General features: G+C 49.4%; 1 protein-coding gene across 1 annotated transcript in view; it reads right to left on the bottom strand.

Moving 5' to 3' along the window:
* Positions 1 to 22,268, bottom strand: part of bcas3 (BCAS3 microtubule associated cell migration factor) — a 76,278-nt gene that overhangs the window by 8,445 nt on the left and 45,565 nt on the right. Inside the window, exon 2 of the mRNA XM_047035979.1 lies at positions 1,880 to 2,047. Coding sequence (XP_046891935.1) covers positions 1,880 to 2,047 — 168 coding nt within the window. The remainder of the gene's footprint in view (positions 1 to 1,879; positions 2,048 to 22,268) is intronic.

Genomic DNA, 22,268 nt, shown 5'->3' with positions numbered 1-22,268 from the left:
CTCCTCCCTCCCCCTTCTCTTTCTATCTGTCTCCCCTCCTCCCTCCCCCTTCTCTCTCTCTCTGTCTCCCCTGTCCCCCTCCACCCTTCTCTCTCTATCTGTCTCCCCTCCTCCCTCCCCCTTCTCTCTCTGTCTGTCTCCCCTCCTCCCTCCCCCTTCTCTCTCTCTCTGTCTCCCCTCCCCCTTCTCTCTCTGTCTGTCTCCCCCTCCTCCCTCCCCCTTCTCTCTCTGTCTGTCTCCCCTCCTCCCTCCCCCTTCTCTCTCTGTCTGTCTCCCCTCCTCCCTCCCCCTTCTCTCTCTGTCTCCCCTCCTCCCTCCCCTCTCCATCTCTCCATCTCTGGATCTGTGTGTCACCTGCTCCTGGCCTTGGCGACAGTAGGTCTCAGGCTGTGCGTGAGAGCTCCATCTCACTGAGTAGGGGCTTTGTTTTCAGTGTGAATGTGTGTGTATATGAGCGGTGTGTGTGTGTGTATAAGTGACTGAGTGTGTTGGAGGAATGTCAGGGATGGTGATTTGTTATATCATAAGGCATTCCAACTCTGCCTCGGTGTGTGTGTGTGTGTCTTTCTGAACCTACAATTCCACCCTGGAGACATTCACACTCTGAATGCCATCTGAAGCACAGGCACTCTCTTACAAACTCCAACACCAGCAACCACACACACACACGTGCACACACACACTTTCTTCACCCAACGTCCGGCACATTCACATAAACACACACATATTTCCAATGGATTACACTCTCCTGGTCCCAATTAGATTAGCCTCCATTACCTCCCTGTTACTCCCCTTCTTAAGTCTGGTGCCAGAGGGACACAAAGCCACAGTCAGTCCAGGATGGATGAGCATGTCTGAGGGCAGGCTCCAGTCCCCCCCCTCCCCCCCTCCCCCGGACACACACACACACAGTGACCGAGTGGCCCCTCTCCCTTGCTGTGGAAAGGGTTAAGCTACTGTCTTGTGTGGGATGGGAGAGCCAGAGGCGGAGAGACCTGGTGGGGAGCGGGGGGGGAGAGGGCTCAGTGTAATGTGATCAGTAATGAATTTTGCGTTGCATTAGGGGCCGTGGCGATGGAGGAACAAGCGCAGACTACAAGTGTCCGGGAGTCTGCCCTAATCTAATGACGGGCCGGGAGAGAGACAGGGCCAATTACTGAGACAGAGAGAAGGAGTTGGAAAGAGAGGGAGAGGCGGAGAGAAACAGGGGATTCTACAGCAGAGGGGACAGTAAATGAATAGGTTCAAATGTGGTTAGGCCCTAATAGCTGCGACGCAAGAGAGCATGTGTGCTGGACAGGACGACGGGAGGGGAAGAGAGAGCGAGCCAGCAAGACAGAAGGCTGGAGGGGCGGCTGTGGTGGAGATGGGCCAGGGCACAGAATGAGCATGGGGGGAGAAAGTCAATGCTAAACCCATTTTGGCCTTGTGACCCTCGGGTCGCTCCCTATGGCAGCCTCCTCACACAGCCCCCCCCCCCCCCCCCCCCCCCCCCCCCCCCCACCCGCTCATGTTCACTTAAGGACAAGACGAGATGGTTGCCGCTTCCTAAATTAGTTTAACATTGGGACTGTCAGAAAGGATTGCACGCGCACGCACACACTCTCGCCCGGGCGTGCGTGCGAACACACAACGCACACACAATTTGTGTATTCCACCAGTTCATGGACACAAACTGTGCATCGTCATGAGCAGTGTGCCCAGAAATGCCCCAGGCTGTCTTTGAGGGTGTGACCGACTGCCACACGCAAGAAGGCGCTTCCGTTAGTGTGTACGTGTGTGTGTGGTTTTACACACAATCTCATCTGTTTACTTGCAAATACTTGGCCTATACGTATTAAGATGTTAATACATGGGTCTGTGTGTGTGTGTCACCCACCTGTAGCAGAGCCCAGTATGTCTCTGGACGGCGACTCGGACATGGCGTCGGCGAGGCGTTCCCGAAGCCCCTCCTCCGTGGTGTCCACAGAGGTCATGTGACGCAGCCCAAAGCTCTCAGGCCAGCTGCCGCACACCTCCAGCAGGGTCACGCTGCGGTCAAATGTTCCTGGAACACACACACACACGCCACCCATCACCGTTAAGGATGAGGGGCTTCCAGTCCAAACCGAGTACAGAGTCGAAACAATGGATCCGCTCCGTAGCCCAAACCACGGTACGGTGGAATATTCGTCCCGTCAAAGCCAAAACGAGGTTTGAAAGTTGAGGACACTTAGTTCAGAATCCGCTCTGTGGCCCAAAACATTTCATCAACCTGACACATTCTCAGTACAGAGGAACAACACGACGAGGGGAACCAAGCGCGGTCCAGTTGCGGCCTATTTGAACACGGAGCCCAATTAGATCCAGGCCCGCTCTTCAGACCTGACCACACGCTCAACACGCTGGACCGTACACAAGTTCCCACATGCTGACTCCAGACATGACCACACAGACGCCAGGCGGTCAGGCCCGGCCTCCAGTCACACCTCCAGGTCCTCTTGATTTGTTTACTGCTGGAGCAAACTGTTGTTAGGGAGCCTCGCTGTCTCCCAGAGCTGTCTCTGTGTTTACCGCCCGGGGGGCTGGAGACAAGTCACTGTCTGTCTCTATGGGAGGGGATCCATCGGAGAATCAGGCGACTAAGTGTCGAAGCACTGATGTTCCCTTAGCTGAACTAATGATGGGCTCCTCTTCACTAGAAATGCGTGGCTGTAAATAGCGCCTGGACTTTCTACAGCCTGAAGGCCCTCATGGTTCATTTACGTGGTCGCCGCGGTAACAGTTATGTTGCATTCATTTGTTTTTTGCACGAAAAAACGGTCTTATGAAGTAACAGTTTGGAAAATGACACAGTATTATACACCAAATTTCACTGGCCCAAAAATACACCTCAAAAGGTACACCTAGAATCCCCCATCCTTATGTACTTAGATGGAAGTCCCTCACGGAAGAGAAGAAATAGCGTGTTGCGTAGCAGTCAGAGGGGGACTGTGTTTAGCGGTCTGTGTTCACACAACTGTCACTTAGTGCCGTTCATCTTGTCCACCACAGCAGAGCTCTTTGCACAAGGCTGTAGAACATACAAAATGGTACTCTGGCTTCAGTCAGGTACCAACACACACACACACAGGCACATGCACACACAAACAGACACACACACAGGCAGGCACGCACATACACACACACACACACATACAGACAGGCACGCACACACACAGATAAACAGTATGAGTGTTTCTCTGAGCAGGCGAAGAGCCCGGTACTTTTTAGGATACCACAGGGTATATACTCTATCAGCTGAACACACAGCCTTAGACAGAGTGGAGCACATCAAAGGAGAGCTCCTCTCTTCCCCCAAAGTTACACGCCAAACAGCGACTGCACTGATAAACAGAGCGGAAGAAGAGAGGAAGAGAGTGAGAGTGAGAGCCACAGATAGAAAAGGGTGAGGAAGGGAAGGAGGGAGAGAGAGAGAAGGAGAGGGACAGAGAAGGAGACGGAGAGATAAGGTGGTGAGATTGAGGGACAGGCGTCCTGTGCTGTACACATTGATGCGTGCCTCAGTTCTTTATCTAGACTCGTAGTAGAACCTTCCTAGTTCCAAACGGGGTTATCAGCACAACCCTGGTACCCTTTGATCTGGAAGGTTCAGTGGCTATCTTGGCCCGTGTGTGTGTGTGTTCCAGGCCTGGGCTGTCTCAGGCACACTCTGACCCACTGACAGGTGCTAATGCTGAGGCCAGAGTGTGCACAGGCTGCCCCTGCTCTCCACCGTGATAGCATCACACACACACACACACACACACACACAAACAAGAACGACTGATAACTTCTCAGCGTTTTATGGAGGAGGCTGTGTGCCCCCCCCCCCCCCACACACACACACACACACACACACACACACACACTCCCCTTAAGCCAGCAGGCCCACCTTCAAAGGGCCAAGAGCCCGCAGGGTGTTTGAGCGTGTGTGTGTGAGCGTGTGTGTGTGTGTGAGTGTGTCGGTGAGAGACACAGAATGCCCTGTGTGCTGTCAGGCCATGTTTAAACCTCTCTGAGGTGACGTGATGTTGGGATGTTATTATGTTATTTCCTAGGTTGTTGGATTGAGTGTAGAGAACAGTGTACACCACAACTGACTTGTCTGGATTAAATGTTTTAGGATTTATTGGGAGAGTTCTCATACGAGCAGTGGTGTGTGACTGTTTGTGTGTGAGGTTTTACAGTGAAGTACATTCGTTTACATGGAACCACTTGCCCTATATGTATTAATCTGTCGAATAAGGGTTGAATAGTTTGTTTGTTTGTGTCTATAATAATCCCAGCAGCAGGGCTTGTTTGATTACGAGTGTGTACGTTTGTGTTATTTAGCAGTTGAAAAGTCGTAACCTGGCAGGTCTCTGTGTGTGTGTGTGTGTGTGTGTGTGTGAGGGGGTGGTGGGGTGTTGTAACACGAGGCTTGACCTAGCGTGTTTCACTTCTAATCTGAAACCTTGTAGCGAAGCGCTGAGCAAAGAACATACCGACCAAAATCACACAACTCTTCAAAAACGCTCGCTCACAGTCTCATACAGGAGCATTGTCTATATAAGGGAAAACCACTGGCTTCAATGTCAAGCTGGGGTCATCTCCACCACAGCAAACAGCCTCATCTTCTCATCTCCCCGGCTCCAGGAGCACAGGCGAGGTGAGAGGCAACATGGAGACCTCCTACTGGGGCTCTGCTCACACCTGTCATCTCCACTAACATCAACGGAGAAGAAGAGATGGAGTCGAGGAGGAGAAGGAAAAAAGAAAAGAAGGAGGTGAGAAGAATGGCCCTACTTGACAGTTGAGGTGCGCCCAGGGAGTGGGGTGACACGGACAGTGTGGTTGTGTGTGTGTGTGGTTATGTGTGTGTGTGTGCGTGGTTGTGTGTGTATGCCATACACGGATGTCAAGGTTGAGCTGATTCCCGCTCTTTCTCCCATCCTGCCTAGTAATGCCCCTCACCCTCCACGTCGTCCGTCCTTCCACCACTCCTCTCTGACGGGGCCCTCTCCTCCTGCCTCCCCCATCACTGCAGCTGTCAGTATGATGACGGCCCAACCAAATCACACCCAGTCCTCTGGGAGGAAGACATGGGAAGATTACCTTAACCCACATAACTCTCTCTCTTCTAAAAATGTGACAAGCAGGACAAACATTTTTTTAGCTCATGAGGGTGAGAGGGACAGCGAAATTAAATACAAATCAAGAAACATGCTTTGGGTGTTTGTTTTTCATCATGGTAAAACCCTGATGGATGAGTTATTCCCCAGCTGTTGCCCTCCTACTTATCTCTCCCGCCAGTGCTAGTTTCCTTGAAGATTTAATCAATGTGTGTATGTGTGTGCATGCGTGCAAGTGTGTGTTCACCTTTACAATGAGGGCTCAGGAGGGCACAGCTGGGCACACATGCACACACACACCAGCCAAACACACACACACACACTGTACACCGGACAAGCACGCGAAGCTTGGGATGAATGCCATGGTCTCTAAACTACCTGGTGGTTGACAACACTAACGATGGCGGCAAGCTTCGCTAGCGCTAATTCAATTAACCTTTACTGCGACGGGGGGCTAGGATTCAGGTTGAGCTAATGGTGGTTTACTGCACCTTAATGGAGGTCGGTGGTTTTGTGGCTGTGAGGTCATTTGGGTTGGGAAAACAGACACCTTCTGCTTTGGGATGCGTTTCTGTGTAAATTAGCGATGCTACTCTAAAACAACCCCTAAAGTTGTCACATCATTGCAGACTGTCAGACACAAGCTTTTTCCACCAAAGCCAGTCTCATATTGGTTTACAGGGCCGTTTAATAGTTAAACATTAAGAGTGTGGTCTGTGCCATTTCCACTGTGTCTCGTCGCGTATGAATAAGGTTTTGGCCCTGAATGGAACATTTGTCAGTCTTCCCGACTAGAGTGGTTAGGCAAGCTTCGCTAGGCAAGCTTGTGCATTTGTTGGTTTGAGGAATGGATTAGAAAAGAGTGTGCGTTGCTGTCCAGGACAGGGGCGAGCTGGGGTTGGAGGTGGCAGACTTGGCTGAAGGCTGGGTCTCTCTTAGGGCACCCACATGCACGCACAGCTTTCATTTCCTCTCTCTAGGCCCCTCAGCACCTTCATGTCAGTCGCTCATACAGACACAAAAGATCTGTATATTCTGTATGTGTACATACACAAAAGATCAGTATATTCTGTATGTGTACAGACACAAAAGATCTGTATATTCTGTATGTGTACAGACACAAAAGATCAGTATATTCTGTATGTGTACAGACACAAAAGATCAGTATATTCTGTATGTGTACAGACACAAAAGGTGTTGGAACACTCTCCTCACTCAAAAAATCTCCCCGTATTGAGTTCACAAAACAATCTCGAATCACACAGACACACACCATTGGCCTGTGCTATGAACCCAGAGTGATATCCCCTGTGTGTGTGTGTGTGTGTGAGAGAGAGAGAGGGCTGCCGGTGTGGTTTGGAGCAGGCGGTGTGAGTGTTAATGGAGCTGTAAGCTCCCTGGATTAACGCCTGGTGATAGGTAGCTCAGGGGAAGTGTGTCAGCTCCTTCATGGTAAAACCTTCCTTTCATTACATTAGACCCTGCTTTTAAATCATTTACTCCCCTTCCCACCCTCTCCTGGGTCTGGCCCTGAGTGTTGGTAATCCCAGTCAATACCAGGAGCCTGCCCTGGGCGCTTTAGTCACCACCGACGTGTGTTCTGTCTCACTCACACACACACACACACACAGACAGACACACACACTTTCAGAGAAAGACGCACAAACACACTCGCACACCCAGAGAAAGACAGACACACGCACTCCACCTTGCTTTTTACCCTGCACTTAAAATCTTGTTCCAGAAGCGTCGGAGAAGAAAACACTGAGACTGGTCTTAAAGCCTCCATAGCAGGAGTGAGGCTGGGTCTCTTTGGGCCTCTGTGTGGCACGCCTGCTCCACTTCATTGGCAAAGAGACACACACTGACGCTAGCGCACGCATACACACACACACACACAGATGTACACACACACACACACACTTTCAGACAAATACATGGGACACTCTATTTCACCTAAGCTAATACAAGCTAGCTTAACATAGTGCACATTGTTTCCCAAGGTAGCTAGGCAACCTGGGAAACATTTGCAACAGATTTGCAATCGATGCCTTTTAATGTACAGAGATGAACAGGTGAGCTGACGTAGTGCAAGCTGGTAAAAACACTGAGATTAAAGCAGTGATGGGAAACCAGTTTGCCCACAACCCAGTCCATCCAGGGGGGAGGGAACATGACAAGGCCATTGAGATCTAATAGATAATCAGGATGTGTGTGTGTGTGTGTTCAGAGTGATGACTCAACCTACTTCCTTTGTAATCAAGAGGCTGGAACCTTTATTACTACTAAGTGCAGAGATGCTGAGAGGGTTGAACAGATTGTGGCATGGAATAATTAACTATTGTGTGTGTGTTTGTGTGTGTGTATGTGTTTGTGCGTGTGGCTGTGCTATATTATAATGTGCTGACATATGGGTCATGTGCTGGCGTGCCACGACCCTGAGCCAGAGGACTACACCTCCATGTTCTGGGTTTTGTTTCAACATACAAGGCACAGGTTGGGCTCTGAACGTGTGTGTGTGTGTGTGTGAGAGAGGTTGTGTGTGTGTGTCAGATGAGTGTGTGTATTCCTGAACTTATGTTATACAGGCTTGCCAGATTGAGTGGTGTGTACACACACTGACACGTACACACACACAGTTATGCGGGCACCTGAGAGGAGCCAGATTGGTTATTGAGAGTCCTTGTGGGCAAACATGCGTCCGCACTCACACACGCACGCACAGATAAAACAGAGAAGCACAATCAAAGGAGCAAGTGGTCTGGTGTGGGGGGAACAACATGAGATACAACAACATGATAGCAGACACAACCCTACCCTCCCTGTCCCCCATGTAGCATGTGTATAATACAGGATCCTGGAGTGTATATTTGCAGTGGTACAAGGAGCCAGGATCAGTTAGCCTAGCCCAAATCTTAGGTAGGCAGGGAGAACGAAGAGGCGTCTGAGTCCACTTTCCAAGACAGAGAGTTGGGGAGGGTGGGACGCTAAAAGGAAATTAATGTGGCCTTGCAAGGGGACATTTATCCCTCCCTTCTCGTTTTCATGTTCCCTCTTTCTTTCTTGGGGGCCTCAGGGCAGTCATAAACGGTGAAGGGGGCACCCTGGTCATGATTAGAGGGGAGCGCTACGTTTGACACGGAGCAGACCACGAAAGAGTGTGTTTGCTGACAAATGGCGAGTCCTCTGACAGCTAGGGCATGTGTGCGTGTGTGTGTATGCGCCTATGGTATAGTGCTCTGGGGGTCATGCACAGGGTAAAAGAACCACGCCTCAACGCACCCCCAAATGCTGGGAAATAAGGGCCAAGTCTTTGAAGGGTTTTTCAAGACATTTATAGAAACTTCTGTATATGTGTTGTGTGTGTGTGTCTTTGTGTGTTGACCATACGAGCCAGGAATCATCACAGCTCATTTATTTCTCAGCCAACTCTAGTTTGGGGCCACTTGGTTGACCAGAGCAGCAAGGTGCACCAAAACAGAGTGTACCCAGGATAGATCAGAGCCCAGCCACAGGGCTGTGCTTCAGCTTTCACACTTCACGGTAAGTTAAGTTGGGAGGACAGCTAAATTGATTTGAGGGTGGGTTGTGTCAATGTGTGGGTGGGGGGAGGGGGATAAGGTGATGATGATGCAGTGAAGGTCACCATGGTGATACGTTTCACAGTGACCTGTAGACAACATGTTTACAATAGAAAGCACACACGGGTGTGTGTGTGTGTGTGTGAGGTCCCAAGGTCCGGCCTGTTTCTCAGTAGTGTTTGTGAACTCTTTAAGTTCTGAGAGCACGTTTGCCCATCAGGTATTGAACCTTTACTTAATCTAAAACACTCAACACGGTAGGCTTCTGCAACAACACTCCACCTTGACCCATAGACTAGAATAACACACTTCACCTGCGGCACAACAACTAGGAAGTCCTACAAACCATATACCTCACAAAATACTAATACACAGTATTAGTGAATGCTCCATCCAGGCAACAAACAAAGCGAGACTTGTCCTTCCAAATCTCAATTGGACAGAAAGAAAGAACACATGGGAAAGAAAGAGAGATTAGTTGCGGCTCGAAGGACCACGGAACAACTGGAGGACACCAACTGAATGGTTACTAACGGTAACATCCTTGGATCCACCTTCCTCTTTTTCAGGATCTTTTTTCTTTGAATACATTTTTTGTATCCTCTATCCCCTAATCATAATTTTCTTTCCCCAATCTCTCTGTCTCTCTCTGTCTCTCTCTGTCTCTCTCTGTCTCTCTCTCTCTTTCTCTCTGTCTCTCTCTGTCTCTCTCTCTCTCTTTCTCTCTGTCTCTCTCTCTCTCTCTCCAGTCATCCTTCCTGCTCTCTCTGTCCTTGTCCAGTACCTAGTCCACATGGTACAAAGTCCAAACCCGTGATTCTGGTGACAGTTGGTCTAACACACTGCTAATAAACACCGGATAGACTATGTAGCCAGCCAAATCAACAGAAACAGCCACGGGAAGTAGTCCAAGATCCAGAGGAGTGTTTGTGTGGGTGGGTTTAAGCTAACTGTGTTTAATCTGGTCTCATCTCTGCCACTGGCATGGAGAGAAAAATAGGGTGGTGGTGGTTGGGGAGGGGGGGGGTAGAGAAAATAAGAGTGAAAGTGAGAGGGGGGGGAGAGAGTACCAGAGAGTGCCAAAAAGAGAGAGTGCCAGAGAGAGAGAGTGTGAGGGAGAGAGGAAGAGAATAAAGGCGAGAGACAGAGAGAGACACAGAGAGAGAGAGAGATAGAGAGAGAGAGACAGAGAGAGAGACAGAGAGAGAGACAGAGAGAGAGAGAGAGAGAGAGAGAGAGAGAGATAGAGAGAGACACAGAGAGAGACACAGAGAGAGAGATTGAGAGAGAGAAAGAGAGAGAGAGAGAGAGAGAGAGAGAGAGAGAGAGAGAGAGAGAGAGAGAGAGAGAGAGAGAGAGAGAGAACTGTGAAACCAGAGGCCTCAGCTGGCGGACAGGGTAGAGGAGGGGTGAGGTCCACACAGACACACACACACAAACACAGAGTGGTGCAGGGGTCCTGGCCCTGTCAGACAGAGTTATCCATCAGCTGGGTGATGGCTGCCATGGAGTAGCGCCACAGGAGAGAAACAGATCTGATGGATTGTAGCTGTGGCTCCACCTGACTACAGTCTGCTCTGCTCCTCTCACACACACACACACACACACACACACACACACACACACATACACACACACACACACACACACACACACTCTGACACTTTAGTATCTACAGTTCTGAAGGTCTATCCTTTGCAAAAAGCCTTGGAAACTGACGTGCATGCCATACATACATGCACACACAGCTATACATTTCTCTCTTTCGCACATACGCACACACCAACCCTGCCCGTGACTCCCAGAGCAACCTCTCAGATCCTAGCAGGAGCACGTTGTGTCCCCCCCCCCATCCCTCCACCCGCTCCCCAGGGGTCACGGCAAAGGTCACGCAAGAGGATTCTGGGAGTCTACTTTGCGATAGAAATCTGCACCAATCCCATTTGGTAATGACTCCCCGTCGCCTGATGTGTCTCTAAGCTAAAGACCTGGGATTATTACAGCCATGGAGAGATAGAAGAAGTGAAAGGACGAGGGAGTGAAAGAAGAGAGGGATGGGGGATGATTGTCAAAAGACAGGAGAAAGGTGAGAAGGGGTCAAGGGAGAAAGTGATGAGGAGGGAGGACCAGAAAGGCAGATTCAGAGGGTCACACACTGTAGGAAAAAGGACAGGAAGAGACAGACTTGAGAGGTTACAGGAGGGCACAAAAAAGAGAGATGGACAAACGACTTGCCGGAGCCTACGCTGCCCTTAATGCCAGTCATCTTCCTGAGGGAAACAAGTTCTCCGTTTGAAGCCCTGGTACAGTAGGAGGATTTAAAAGGGCTTTACTTTGACAGAATGGGATGGAGCCCAAAGCCAAGGTCCCTCTGGGAATAAGGCTCCTCCTTTGGCCTCATCCTTTCTCTCATCCACTCGTTTTCTCCTCTCCAAAGCTGCTTAGAAGGTTGCGAGCTGAACCCCTCTATCCAGGGACGGCTCTGGGTCCAGCCCGTCATCCTCCCTCCCTCCACCCACCTCTGCCTGACACCAGCCTCCATCTAAGTGAACAGCATTAGCTTGACACAGAGTCATCTATAAAGGAGGTCAAACGGGGAGTTTTTAACTCAGTATCTTGATTATCAACTTATGTTGATAATGTGGCCGACATGGTTTCTCTTTTATTTTAATGAAATCAAAAAGAGAAAAATGTTTTCCTTATTATTAGCGTTGTGTTTCACAGTCCTGCGGTTGGTCTGATGCTGGGACATCATGGAAAGCTCCTCGGTTGGGAATGTGTGTGTGTTAGTGTGTATGTACATGTGTGTGTGTGTGTGTGTTAGTGTGTATGTACATGTGTGTGTGTGTGTGTATGTACATGTGTGTGTGTGTGTGTGTTAGTGCGTGTGTACATGTGTGTGTGTCAGACGCTGGTCCAGTCAGACTGCCTCTGGCCTCCAAACAAGCCCCATAAATCCTCTCTCCATTTACCTGCAGTAAAAGTGTCAGGGGCTGCGCTTTTATTAGGCCACACACACACACACGTTCCAAACATCCCCAACCATTTAGGCTTCTAGGACTCCATTGCTATTGACAGACAGTGACTGGCAGAGATGTAATGATATGATACTAATGACATTAGCTGCATGGAGCCAGTCTCCCTCACTAAGTCAATGCTCTGAGTCTGCCTTGACAGCTGAACAGGCTGAGAGAGAGGGCCTGAGGAGAGGAAAACAGGACATAAGGACACAAGGACAAACTACCCAGGGCACAATGAGAGCAAAGACGCTAATACAAGGTCATGCTTCAATGATTCAAACTAATCTAGAGCAATCAGTTTCAGGTGTCAATATGAAACTTCCCAAGCACAACTGTTTCAGTATTAGGCTGAACTGTTTCAGTATTAGGCTGAACTGTTTCAGTATTAGGCTAAACTGTTTCAGTATTAGGCTGAACTGTTTCAGTATTAGGCTGAACTGTTTCAGTATTAGGCTGAACTGTTTCAGTATTAGGCTGAACTGTTTCAGTATTAGGCTGAACTGTTTCAGTATTAGGCTGAACTGTTTCAGTATTAGGCTGAACTGTTTCAGTATTAGGCTGAACTGTTTCAGTATTAGGCTAAACTGTTTCAGTATTAGGCTAAACTGTGCTCCATTTAGGCTAGATTTGTACTCCTTGAGTGGCCTGCATGAGAATGCAGTAAAAGTGTTTTCATGAATTAATGTTACATCAATTAAACAAGGAAAGGTTCAAAGTCAAACACAAAGTAAAATAACCGATATGCGACAAGATACTGTTTTTCAAGACTCAAGAAAAGTGTGTTTAAAGGAGGGGGGGGGGGAGTTGCTGTCAAAGTACAAAGAGCCAAAAGACAGTAGGTATCCAAACCCCCTCTTCCTTTCAAACACACACACACACACACACACACACACACACACACACACACACACACACACACACACTAAAGAGCAGTGAGCGCTGATATGTGTGTGTGACATCTGGGAGTGTAATCAGCAGGCCTCTTTCAAGACCTGCCAAAGCAAACGCGGCAATACCAAATCCACTTTACAGATCATCGATCTAGCCTGGCGGGTCCAACACAAACACACACACACACACTTGCACTACAAGGAAAGCAAAAATGGTCTTCCAAAACTGAACTTGGATGTCAAATCTGCTTTTGGAGTATTTTTGCTTACTAAAATAAAGCACCGGAAAGTTCACTTCTCTTAAAGTCTGTAAACAAACATGCATGCACGGAATCACATGTAAGAACGCAGTAAGATAGAGTCAACTGTCCACAGGGTCCAAGAGAAGGAAGGAGGAAGTGATGGAGGAAAAGCATCAGGTGACTGCTGCCACGACAGAAGCTGCAGAGGAGCTGGAAGCTGACTGGGTCAAGGATCCTGTGGCTCTGTCCCTGACCTTCAGATGGGCCAACCCCACAGGGCTCCTAGGGTGGAGGGCACTACACTCAGGCTGAGGGACGCCGGGGCCCAGGTTCAAATCCTGCCCGGACCTTTTCCTTCATGTCTTCCAGTTTCTCCCCCTGCCTAGCCTGTCACTATTTCACTGTCAAAGACGTCAAATCGAAAAAGACCCACAAATGTAAAAACTTAAAACTATTGGGCCAAGAGAGACAGTAGTGTTTACTGGAGCATGTGGGTGCGCATGCACACATGCATACAATCGTAACCATAATACATATTGTACATAGCGAGCTGCAGACAATAGAACACACAGAAACACAAACAAATCATATCATGTTTCTGTAGCAATTTTCTGCAGGTAATTCGCAGCTAGCTGGCCTAACGTTTTCCTGGCCAGACAGAAAACAGAAAGAAACACGAAACAAATAAACAAAGGAATATTGTTTTTGGTAGGGGCGCAGATTTTCAAAAGGCCTAGATCTGGACTTAAATGGATCCAGATGAATTTGGACAGTTGGTGTAAAAAAAAAAAAATGCGTCACGTCATCGATTTTCTTTGGGCAACAGAATTTTAAAACAATAAAAGCGAAGTGAAACGAACACACACACACCGACACATGCTCGTGCACTCGCACACAGCGAGTGTGTTTGTTCACGTGCACCGGATGAGATGAAGCGGAAAACGGAGATCGCTAAGGCTGATTTCAAACTTCATAGAGCAAGAGCCAAGACAGACTGAAACGCAGTTGTGTGAGCGAGTGTGTGTGTCTGTGTGTTTGTTAGGTGGAAGTGCATAAACACACATCCATAGACAAGCTGCCAAGTGCAGGAGACAGCCTCCATTGAGAGGCCCAATGAGCTGTGCCTCTCTTGAGATATTCTCTCCACACACACACACATCACAATGAAATTGCTCGTCCTATCTATCTCAGGGAGGGCCTGGGTCTTTTAATGTGATGTTAAGTAATACTTATCAAATGGAAGCATTTTGGCCAAAACTCTGAAGCATCAACTAAGTCCAGGCAAGTACTGTTTACTGGTCCCTATGGAGATTAATAGACGCTTGCTTGTGTAGTAGTTGTGGCTGCTATCTGGCTCCGTCTGATAAGTGTGTGTGTGTGTGTTACACTAGCATGCTACAGCATCAGTCTTTGGCTGCAGATCTACCAGTTTCCCAAATACAGTTCCCCCATACCGACACACACACACACACACATCTGCACGCGAATCCAAACCTGAATATTTATAGTCTAAACATCGTTGAGTGCTTAAACGTGAGGATTAGACCTCCCTTCTGCTGGGGGGAGTACAGGTCAACGAAGGACTGATGTCACATCCTCCCAGAGACAGGCAGAGAGGGAGAGAAAGAGAGTGATAGAGAAAGAGAAGACAAAGGAAGGAGAGAGAGAGAGAGAGAGAGAGGGGACACAGAGAGGAGTAGGCCAGACGACCAGGATGAAGTAACCATCCCCAGATGAACAGGGTGTGTGTGTGTGAGAGTGTGTGAGTGTGTGGGTGTGTGTGTCCCAAGCAGCTGCAGGAAGGATCACACTGAGAGAGAGCAGGACGCCTTGTCATGCACCGCAGCCACAGGAGGGGGCTGGAGCGAGGGGGCTGTAGCGAGGGGGCCGGAGCGAGGGGGCTGGAGCGAGGGGGCCGGAGCGAGGGGGCTGTAGCGAGGGGGGCTGTAGCGAGGGGGCTGGAGCGAGGGGGGCTGGAGCGAGGGGGCCGGAACGAGGGGGGCTGGAGCGAGGGGGCCGGAACGAAGGGGGCCGGAGCGAGGGGGCCGGAGCGAGGGGGCCGGAGCGAGGGGGCTGGAGCGAGGGGGCCGGAGCGAGGAGGACGGGGGGACAGACGGATGGAAAGAAGGAGTCTGCGGGAAGCCCCCCCCCCCCCCCCACACACACACACACACACACACATCAAAGGACGTGTGGCCAGGACCAGTTCCAGAGCTGTGGCCGTGTGGGGAAAACAACAACATCACACACACACACACACACACACACACACACACACACACACACACACACATACACACACAGGCACGCACATTCACTCACACAAAACATACAAAGCCCACATAATGGGCCGTTTCAGCACCAGGACCACAGCTAATACAGTAAATGACAGGGCAGGGCTGGGAGACTGCCCGAGCTCAATGGGACAGGGATTCTCTGTGGGGGGGTGTGTCTTAGGATGTGTGTTTGCAAATGAGTGTGTGTCTTTTTGTGAGCATGTATGGAAATGACTGTGTGAGAAGAACACATGTGTCTCTGTGTGTGTGTGTGTGTGTGTGTTGTGCGTGTTTATAGCCCTGACACTAGAAGTCCCAAACTGGATCCCAGATGGCTGTGTGGTACAGGCTCAGGGTCCAGACGTCCCGGACCACAAGTGCTTGATGAAACCGTTTGGGCCCAGACCTGCTCTTAGGGCTCTGCACACATCACACACTCTTTCAGACACACGCACACACACACACACACCAGCACAATGTTTCAGATACACATACAGACTCTGGCCAAAACCCTGATTAAAGCAGGATCCAGGTCTGGCAACCCAATTCCATTGGGGTGATGTTGAAAAGGGCGTGTGCACACGCACACACACACACACACACACACACACACACACACACACACACACACAAATACCCACACACTCCTCTCAAACCAAAGAAAGACAGCTTAATATGAGGCCAAATAAAAAAAAGGTAAACACCGCAACACTCTTTCAAACAAAAACACTTTGTTGATCTTCCACAGTGCACGCTGCCTCACCGTGCAGTCGTGGGTCCACATATGCCTCCAGCAACAAGCATGTGATTTTCACCCAGCTCAGCATGTTTTCACATTTGAGGGATTGATCATATTTAATCTGGGATCCCGGATTTATGAGCAAGCATAAAACTGAGCGTATAATAGCCATCACATGGTCAAATCTCTCTTCGTGGCTGCACTGGGCAGCTATGGATTAGGAATGTGTGTATGTGTGTTATATGAGAATGCGTCACCTGAGAATAATGATGTCTGTGTGTGATGTTAGAGGAGTATCCTCACAGCCGTGTGTATGACGAGTGTGTGTGTGTGTGAGTGAGTGTGTGTGTGTGTGTCTCAGAATGTGTCTCAGAGAAGCTGTGGGTTCCCTCCTCCTCCTTGTCACCAGACTCTGGGTCCATATATCAAATCTCCCGCCGTGAATGTGTCTCCTCCCCCGCTGTGCAAATTTGTCCAATTAGCCACGGCCCCACGGGGTGCTCGGGACGCACACACACACACACAGACACACACACACACACACACACACACAGGAGAAAGAGCCCCCACATGGTCAGAATACAACGTGAAACAGGGGCTGCCACTGTGTGTGGATTAGGCAACAATAAAGTACATTTCACAGACATGCTCGTTTAGCGGGCCGGCTCTCTATCTCCCCCGGCCAAAACACAGTGGGGCCCCACCCCTAATCCCCCCCCAACCACCTAATCCCCCCGCCCCCCTCCCCTCTCCCCAAGCCTGAGAGTTCAAACTGTGACCTCTTTGACACTCAGCATTCACACAGAGCCCACCTTCATCTCAGCACCAAAGTCCACCAGGCTTCACTGAAAATGAATCTCCTGAGTTTGCGGCTCCACCAATGGACATTCTGTATAGACCCAACCAGCCAGTAAACCTACCAGCCAAGCCCCTTATCCCCTCCGACCAATCCACTAACCCTGGAATCAATTAGAACATTAAATACCACTAACCCTTGACACCCTCATCTAGTCTCAAATCTATACCCATCCCCTGGATGCTAAACCACAGTCTGCCCCCTTACTGCAGTAAGCCCCCTACACATACAGTATGCACATGCACTCTGTCCCCCCAGACACACACACACAAATCCTACTCTACCCCCCTTTTGTCCTGATAGGCTCATAGTCGGCGGGGTGTGGTGATCCGCTCCTCTTCGCACCTCGCCCTGATCCTCCTCACACCCTCGGCCTTGATGGAGCCCCCCCCCACCCGCGGCACGTTGCCACGGCGCACGATTATCCCACAGTAAGAGCCTTACCCCTGGGCTGCGGAGGGGGCCAGGTGCCAGTTTCAATGGAATTACAGTCTGCCAATCCTTCTACCCCCCCCCCCCCCCCCCCTCAACACTGTGCTCACACACAGGCCAGTGACACACACACACACAGGCCAGTGACACACACACACACAGGCCAGTGACACACACAGGCCAGTGACACACACACACACAGGCCAGTGACACACACAGGCCAGTGACACACACACACACAGGCCAGTGACACACACAGGCCAGTGACACACACAGGCCAGTGACACACACAGGCTAGCAACACACACAGGCCAGTGACACACACACACAGGCCAGTGACACACACAGGCCAGTGACACACACAGCTCTAATCACAATTCGGCCTCAGAGGAGACGAGCAGCACACAGCGCAGAGGGCATTTGTATTAAGCTGTGTTGATGAACACACGCACGCATCCGGATGGCTTTGAACTAAAGCCCTGATCAGCCACATGTGTCCTGATGCTACTGGCCTTTTGGACAAGCTGACAGTGGATAAGTCACACACCTAGGATATACACTATGTGTGCCTCACTTTGGGTAAAAGCAACTGCTAAAACGCAGCAAACGTAAATGTTAGTGTAAATCGTTTCAAACGGGTACACAAGCGGCATGTGTTGACACTGACGTGTGAGTCAGAAAGCAAACGAGTGATCAAGCGCTGTTTCTGTTTCCTGAACGGGCCATGACGATGAACCAGACAGACAGACAGACAGGACCATGTCTCGGGCAACGTGGCGTGTGAACATGTGTGCGCGTGCGAGTGTGTTTTGTTGATGTGTGTTGAGTGTACAGTGTGAGAGTGGGCGTGTGTTCTGGTGTGAGGTGACCAGATGCTCTAATCAGTTTGTCACGTAAACAAATCACTCTGTAGTCTACACAGTTTAGACTGCTACCTCGCACCAACCTCCAGGAGCCCTCCCCCTGCTGTCACACACAACACATCTGTGTGTGTGTAAATGGGTGTGTGTGAGGGAGAGAGACGTGTACTGTATGGTCACGGCGTGTGAGTTATGTGGATGCGTGTTTATTGTACAGTGTGCTCGCGTGTATATGTGTGTGTGTGTGTTATAACCGGACAATCAGTCTGAAGGAGGAAGGGAAACTGGGTCATTTGGTCTTATTAAACAACCAGCAAAACAACTTTGCCCAAATGTTGTCAGCATCAGAGATTACGCGGGGCGTGAGGATAGGGAATCAAGAAGATTCTCTACAATTCTGCGTAATCTTGACAACTGCTGGAATGGGCCTAACGGATAGGAGGAGGAGAAGTGAGGGAGGAGAGGAGAGGAGGAGCGATAGGAGGATAGGAGGAGGAGAAGTGAGGGAGGAGAGGATAGGAGGAGCGATAGGAGGATAGGAGGAGGAGAAGTGAGGGAGGAGAGGATAGGAGGAGACTTCCTCTCTGTATCTCTAACTCTGTTTTCTGGCTTTGGTGGGATGGCGTGTGTGAGTGAATGTGTGTGTGTATCGTATGACATGTACTGCATGTCAGGGAGCGGTGACATGGCTAGGCAGTGTGTGCGTATGTGCGTGTGACGAGGGGGTGTGTTTTGATGGATCTGGACGTGTTGTCAGGCGGGGTAAATCCGCCTAAACCTGGTGCTAATGTCTTGGTGGGGGGGTGGGAAAGGGTTGGGGGTGAGAGAGATTAATAAGAAATCACTCCAAAAAAGGTTTTAGCAAACGCTAAGAATCTTAACCCGTTGAATCTATTTTTGGGGGCTGGACAATAAATTGAAAATATCGTCAGGCTTCCTTACCAACACTTCCAACTCTGTTTTGTTATTATCGGTTTTGGCTTTTTGTCTGTTGGGTTAGGATGTTAGGACAGCAAGTTTAAATAAATATGATTAGACTAAAACTATCTGACATGGTTTAGGTTGGATTTCTAGAAATATTCTCCAGACTCTTTCTCTCCCTCACCGCCCACCCCTATATCCCTCTCTTTCTCTCCCTCACCCCCCACCCCTCTCTTTCTCCCCCTCTGTCAGTGGCGGTGTAGAAGTGTCTGAAGTGGCCCGTGTGTTTTAGTGTCCCCTAATGAGACATCAAAGAAGGGCCCTGACCGTTATGGAGGGGCCATGAGACACAAGGACACTTGAATCATGAAGCTGATGAGATGGACCACCTTCCCCCTGCGAGAGGGCTACAGGGGAGGGCTACGAGAGAGGGCTACAGGATAGGGCTACCGGAGAGGGCTACCGGAGAGGGCTACGAGAGAGGGCTACAGGGGAGGGCTACAGGGGAGGACTACAGGAGAGGGTTACAGGAACTGGCTACAGGAGAGGGCTACGGGAGAGGGCTACAGGAGAGGGCTACGGGAGAGGGCTACAGGGGTTATGAGAGACATACGAGCAGACACACACACACACACAGGCAACGCATTCAGCAAACTCAGCATCCACTTTCAACAAGAACTCCAGAGAGACACACTCCAGTCACACACTCAACCGTAAAAAGCACTCGAACTCCCTCTGCCACACAGTTTGAGATCTGGACGGGTACTTCATACTCCTGGTTGATTGTGCGCCTTATGCCAAAGGTCACTACAATGTCTTTTCACAATGACCAGTGTGCACTGAAAGGCGACACGGCTGAATCAACTTTGCTCCATCGAAATCATCCCAAAGTAAAAGAAGGCTTGATGCATCAAACACGATGAACCAAACCGTTACAGTAAAGGCAGAATCTGTCTTTCACAGATGCAAACTGGTATGGAGGAGCCCATATAGAAGGCAGAGATATCAATTGCATGATATCATGCATACTGTATATCATCCCAACTATCACTTTCTCAATAAGAAATCAATACATCCCCTGCACTTAGAGACAGGAGAGAGGCTCAGTATTGTGAAGGGGCTGTCCACAGTCTGACAACACCGGAGCTAAACACACAGAATTAGTCACAGCTACACACACACACACACACAAGGGCCACTGGAGCTTTTGCGATGTATCAAACACGCATGCACTAGTGACGCACACAAACAGTACACTGTACACACACACACATTTGACATGTAAATGCTTCAGCTCTCGTATGATCCTGACTTGGTGAAGTGTAGTGTTTCCTTAATGTAATGGAGTTTGATGGAGGGTGTCGTGTGTCCAACAGGACTGCTGTTTTATTAGCACAAAGAGCACTCTGGGGGTCTCAGGTTCACGAGGGCTGGACCCTCTCTCTCAAAACGTACACACACACACACACACACACAGGAGATTCCGTCCTGTCAGTGGCTTCACAGACACACATGTCCAGTTAACGCTAGTCTGTAACATCCAATAACCACAGTGGAATCTTCAGACACTCCTGCAAAATGATCCACCTTGTGTGTGTGTTTGTGAAGCCACTGATGGGACTGAATATCCTTTATATTGCCAGCACTGATGCCACAACTCAGCCCTCCACCCTGTCACACTCCATCCCACAAACCACTGCTCCGTCCAGCTTGGTATTCATCAAGTACCATCATCCTTAGCTTCTCTGCTGTTGGGAAAAGAAAAAAAAGAAAACATAACCAAAGCTAACTTGGAATAATTGCGGGATAATTTTTTTGGGGGATAAACTGAACGTTTGGTTGAAGCATTACTTAAGCATTAAAACTGCATTTGCAAATTTCCAATGTAAATAACAATTGCAAATATTAGTAAAGAAAACTGTGGATGAAGGTGAAACAGCATTGATTATTTAACAAGATATCCCATATGGTCTAAAATCATCGATACTGGATCTACTTCCACTGCCCGATGGGTAAGTTAGCTAGTATAATTCCCTTGGATGCATCAAAGGGCAAAAAAAAAGTCAATGTGAAATTTGAACAACTTCATATGAGTACCCAGGCTTGTTTTCCCCCAATATCGATGTGGATGTCTAGAACGCTTCCTATGGAGTCTGTTGTGGAAAACACTGTCTAGGGAGCAACAGCACAACAAGGTCTCAGCAAGAAAAAAAAGGGGGGCTTGATAGCGCCTGGAAGAGCTTTGCTCATATCGTGTTCCCGGTTCTTGATGATGCAGTCTTCAACACGTATCATGTTCACGCGATATGCTAGCATGTGGTGTGGGAATGGTCTGGTCAGCCAAGACATGGCAGATACATGCATTGCACATGCTTTCTTGCCATTAACTGCATTCAGACTAGGATTGTAGTAGCACCTTAACTTATACCTTACCATATTTGTTGAAATCTGTTGAAATGTATAGAACACTTTCTTCATCTGTTCATCTTTTAGCTCAGCAACAACAGATATACTTTAGAAGCTAAACAAATTCATCTAAAACCCCAAAAAAGAGTGTTTGCTGTTTTGGTTTTCGCCCACACACATTAGCGACAGTTGGGAAATGTTTGGGTGAGGACGTCATGTCAGAACGTTTTATGAAGAACAAAATGACTGAGTCATTTCTGTGTTGGGTACGGAGAGAGTAAGTTAGAGTCATCCCACTGACGTACAGATATGAAGTCAGACTTGGTGTGGAGGGCTGTGTTGATAGGCCGGCATCCCAGACAGAGTCTTCCCAGTGTGGGGGCAGGAGAGGTGACTCAGCAGCCTCTTCCTGGAACCTGAGCTCTGTGGAAAATATCAGGAGTGACCCGGGCACAACAGGAGCGCCCGGAGAGATGCCGCATCCATAAGGCTCCCCCATACCCCCTCTGGGCACACAACGTTTCCCAGACACAACATACTCCACAACCCCTGGCCAAAAACAAAACACCCTCCCCTCTCCCCCATTGTGATGGATTAGCCCATGTCCATAGAGGTCAACCGGGGCTGGGATGGCTCAAATGCTACTGAAGGGGGAGTACAGCTCATCATGCCCCACCTCTAATGCCCTTTGGGCAGTCTGTGACTGAGAGGTTAATCATGAAGAGAGCAATCTAAGCCTTGGTGAAGGTAATGAATGTGTGTGTGTGTGTGTTTGTGCTGACAACGCCTGAGAAACATGTGTTCTGAATGAATCAGCTACGGCACCGTACCCGTCACCCTTCGGAGTTGGGGTGGGGGTGGTTGGGGTGGGGGTGGGGGTGGTTGGGATGGGGTGGGTTCTGGTAACCGACAT

The sequence above is a fragment of the Hypomesus transpacificus genome, chromosome 15, assembly GCF_021917145.1.
Source record: "Hypomesus transpacificus isolate Combined female chromosome 15, fHypTra1, whole genome shotgun sequence".
NCBI lineage: Eukaryota > Metazoa > Chordata > Actinopteri > Osmeriformes > Osmeridae > Hypomesus > Hypomesus transpacificus.
This window is presented reverse-complemented; position numbering and strand designations above follow the sequence as displayed.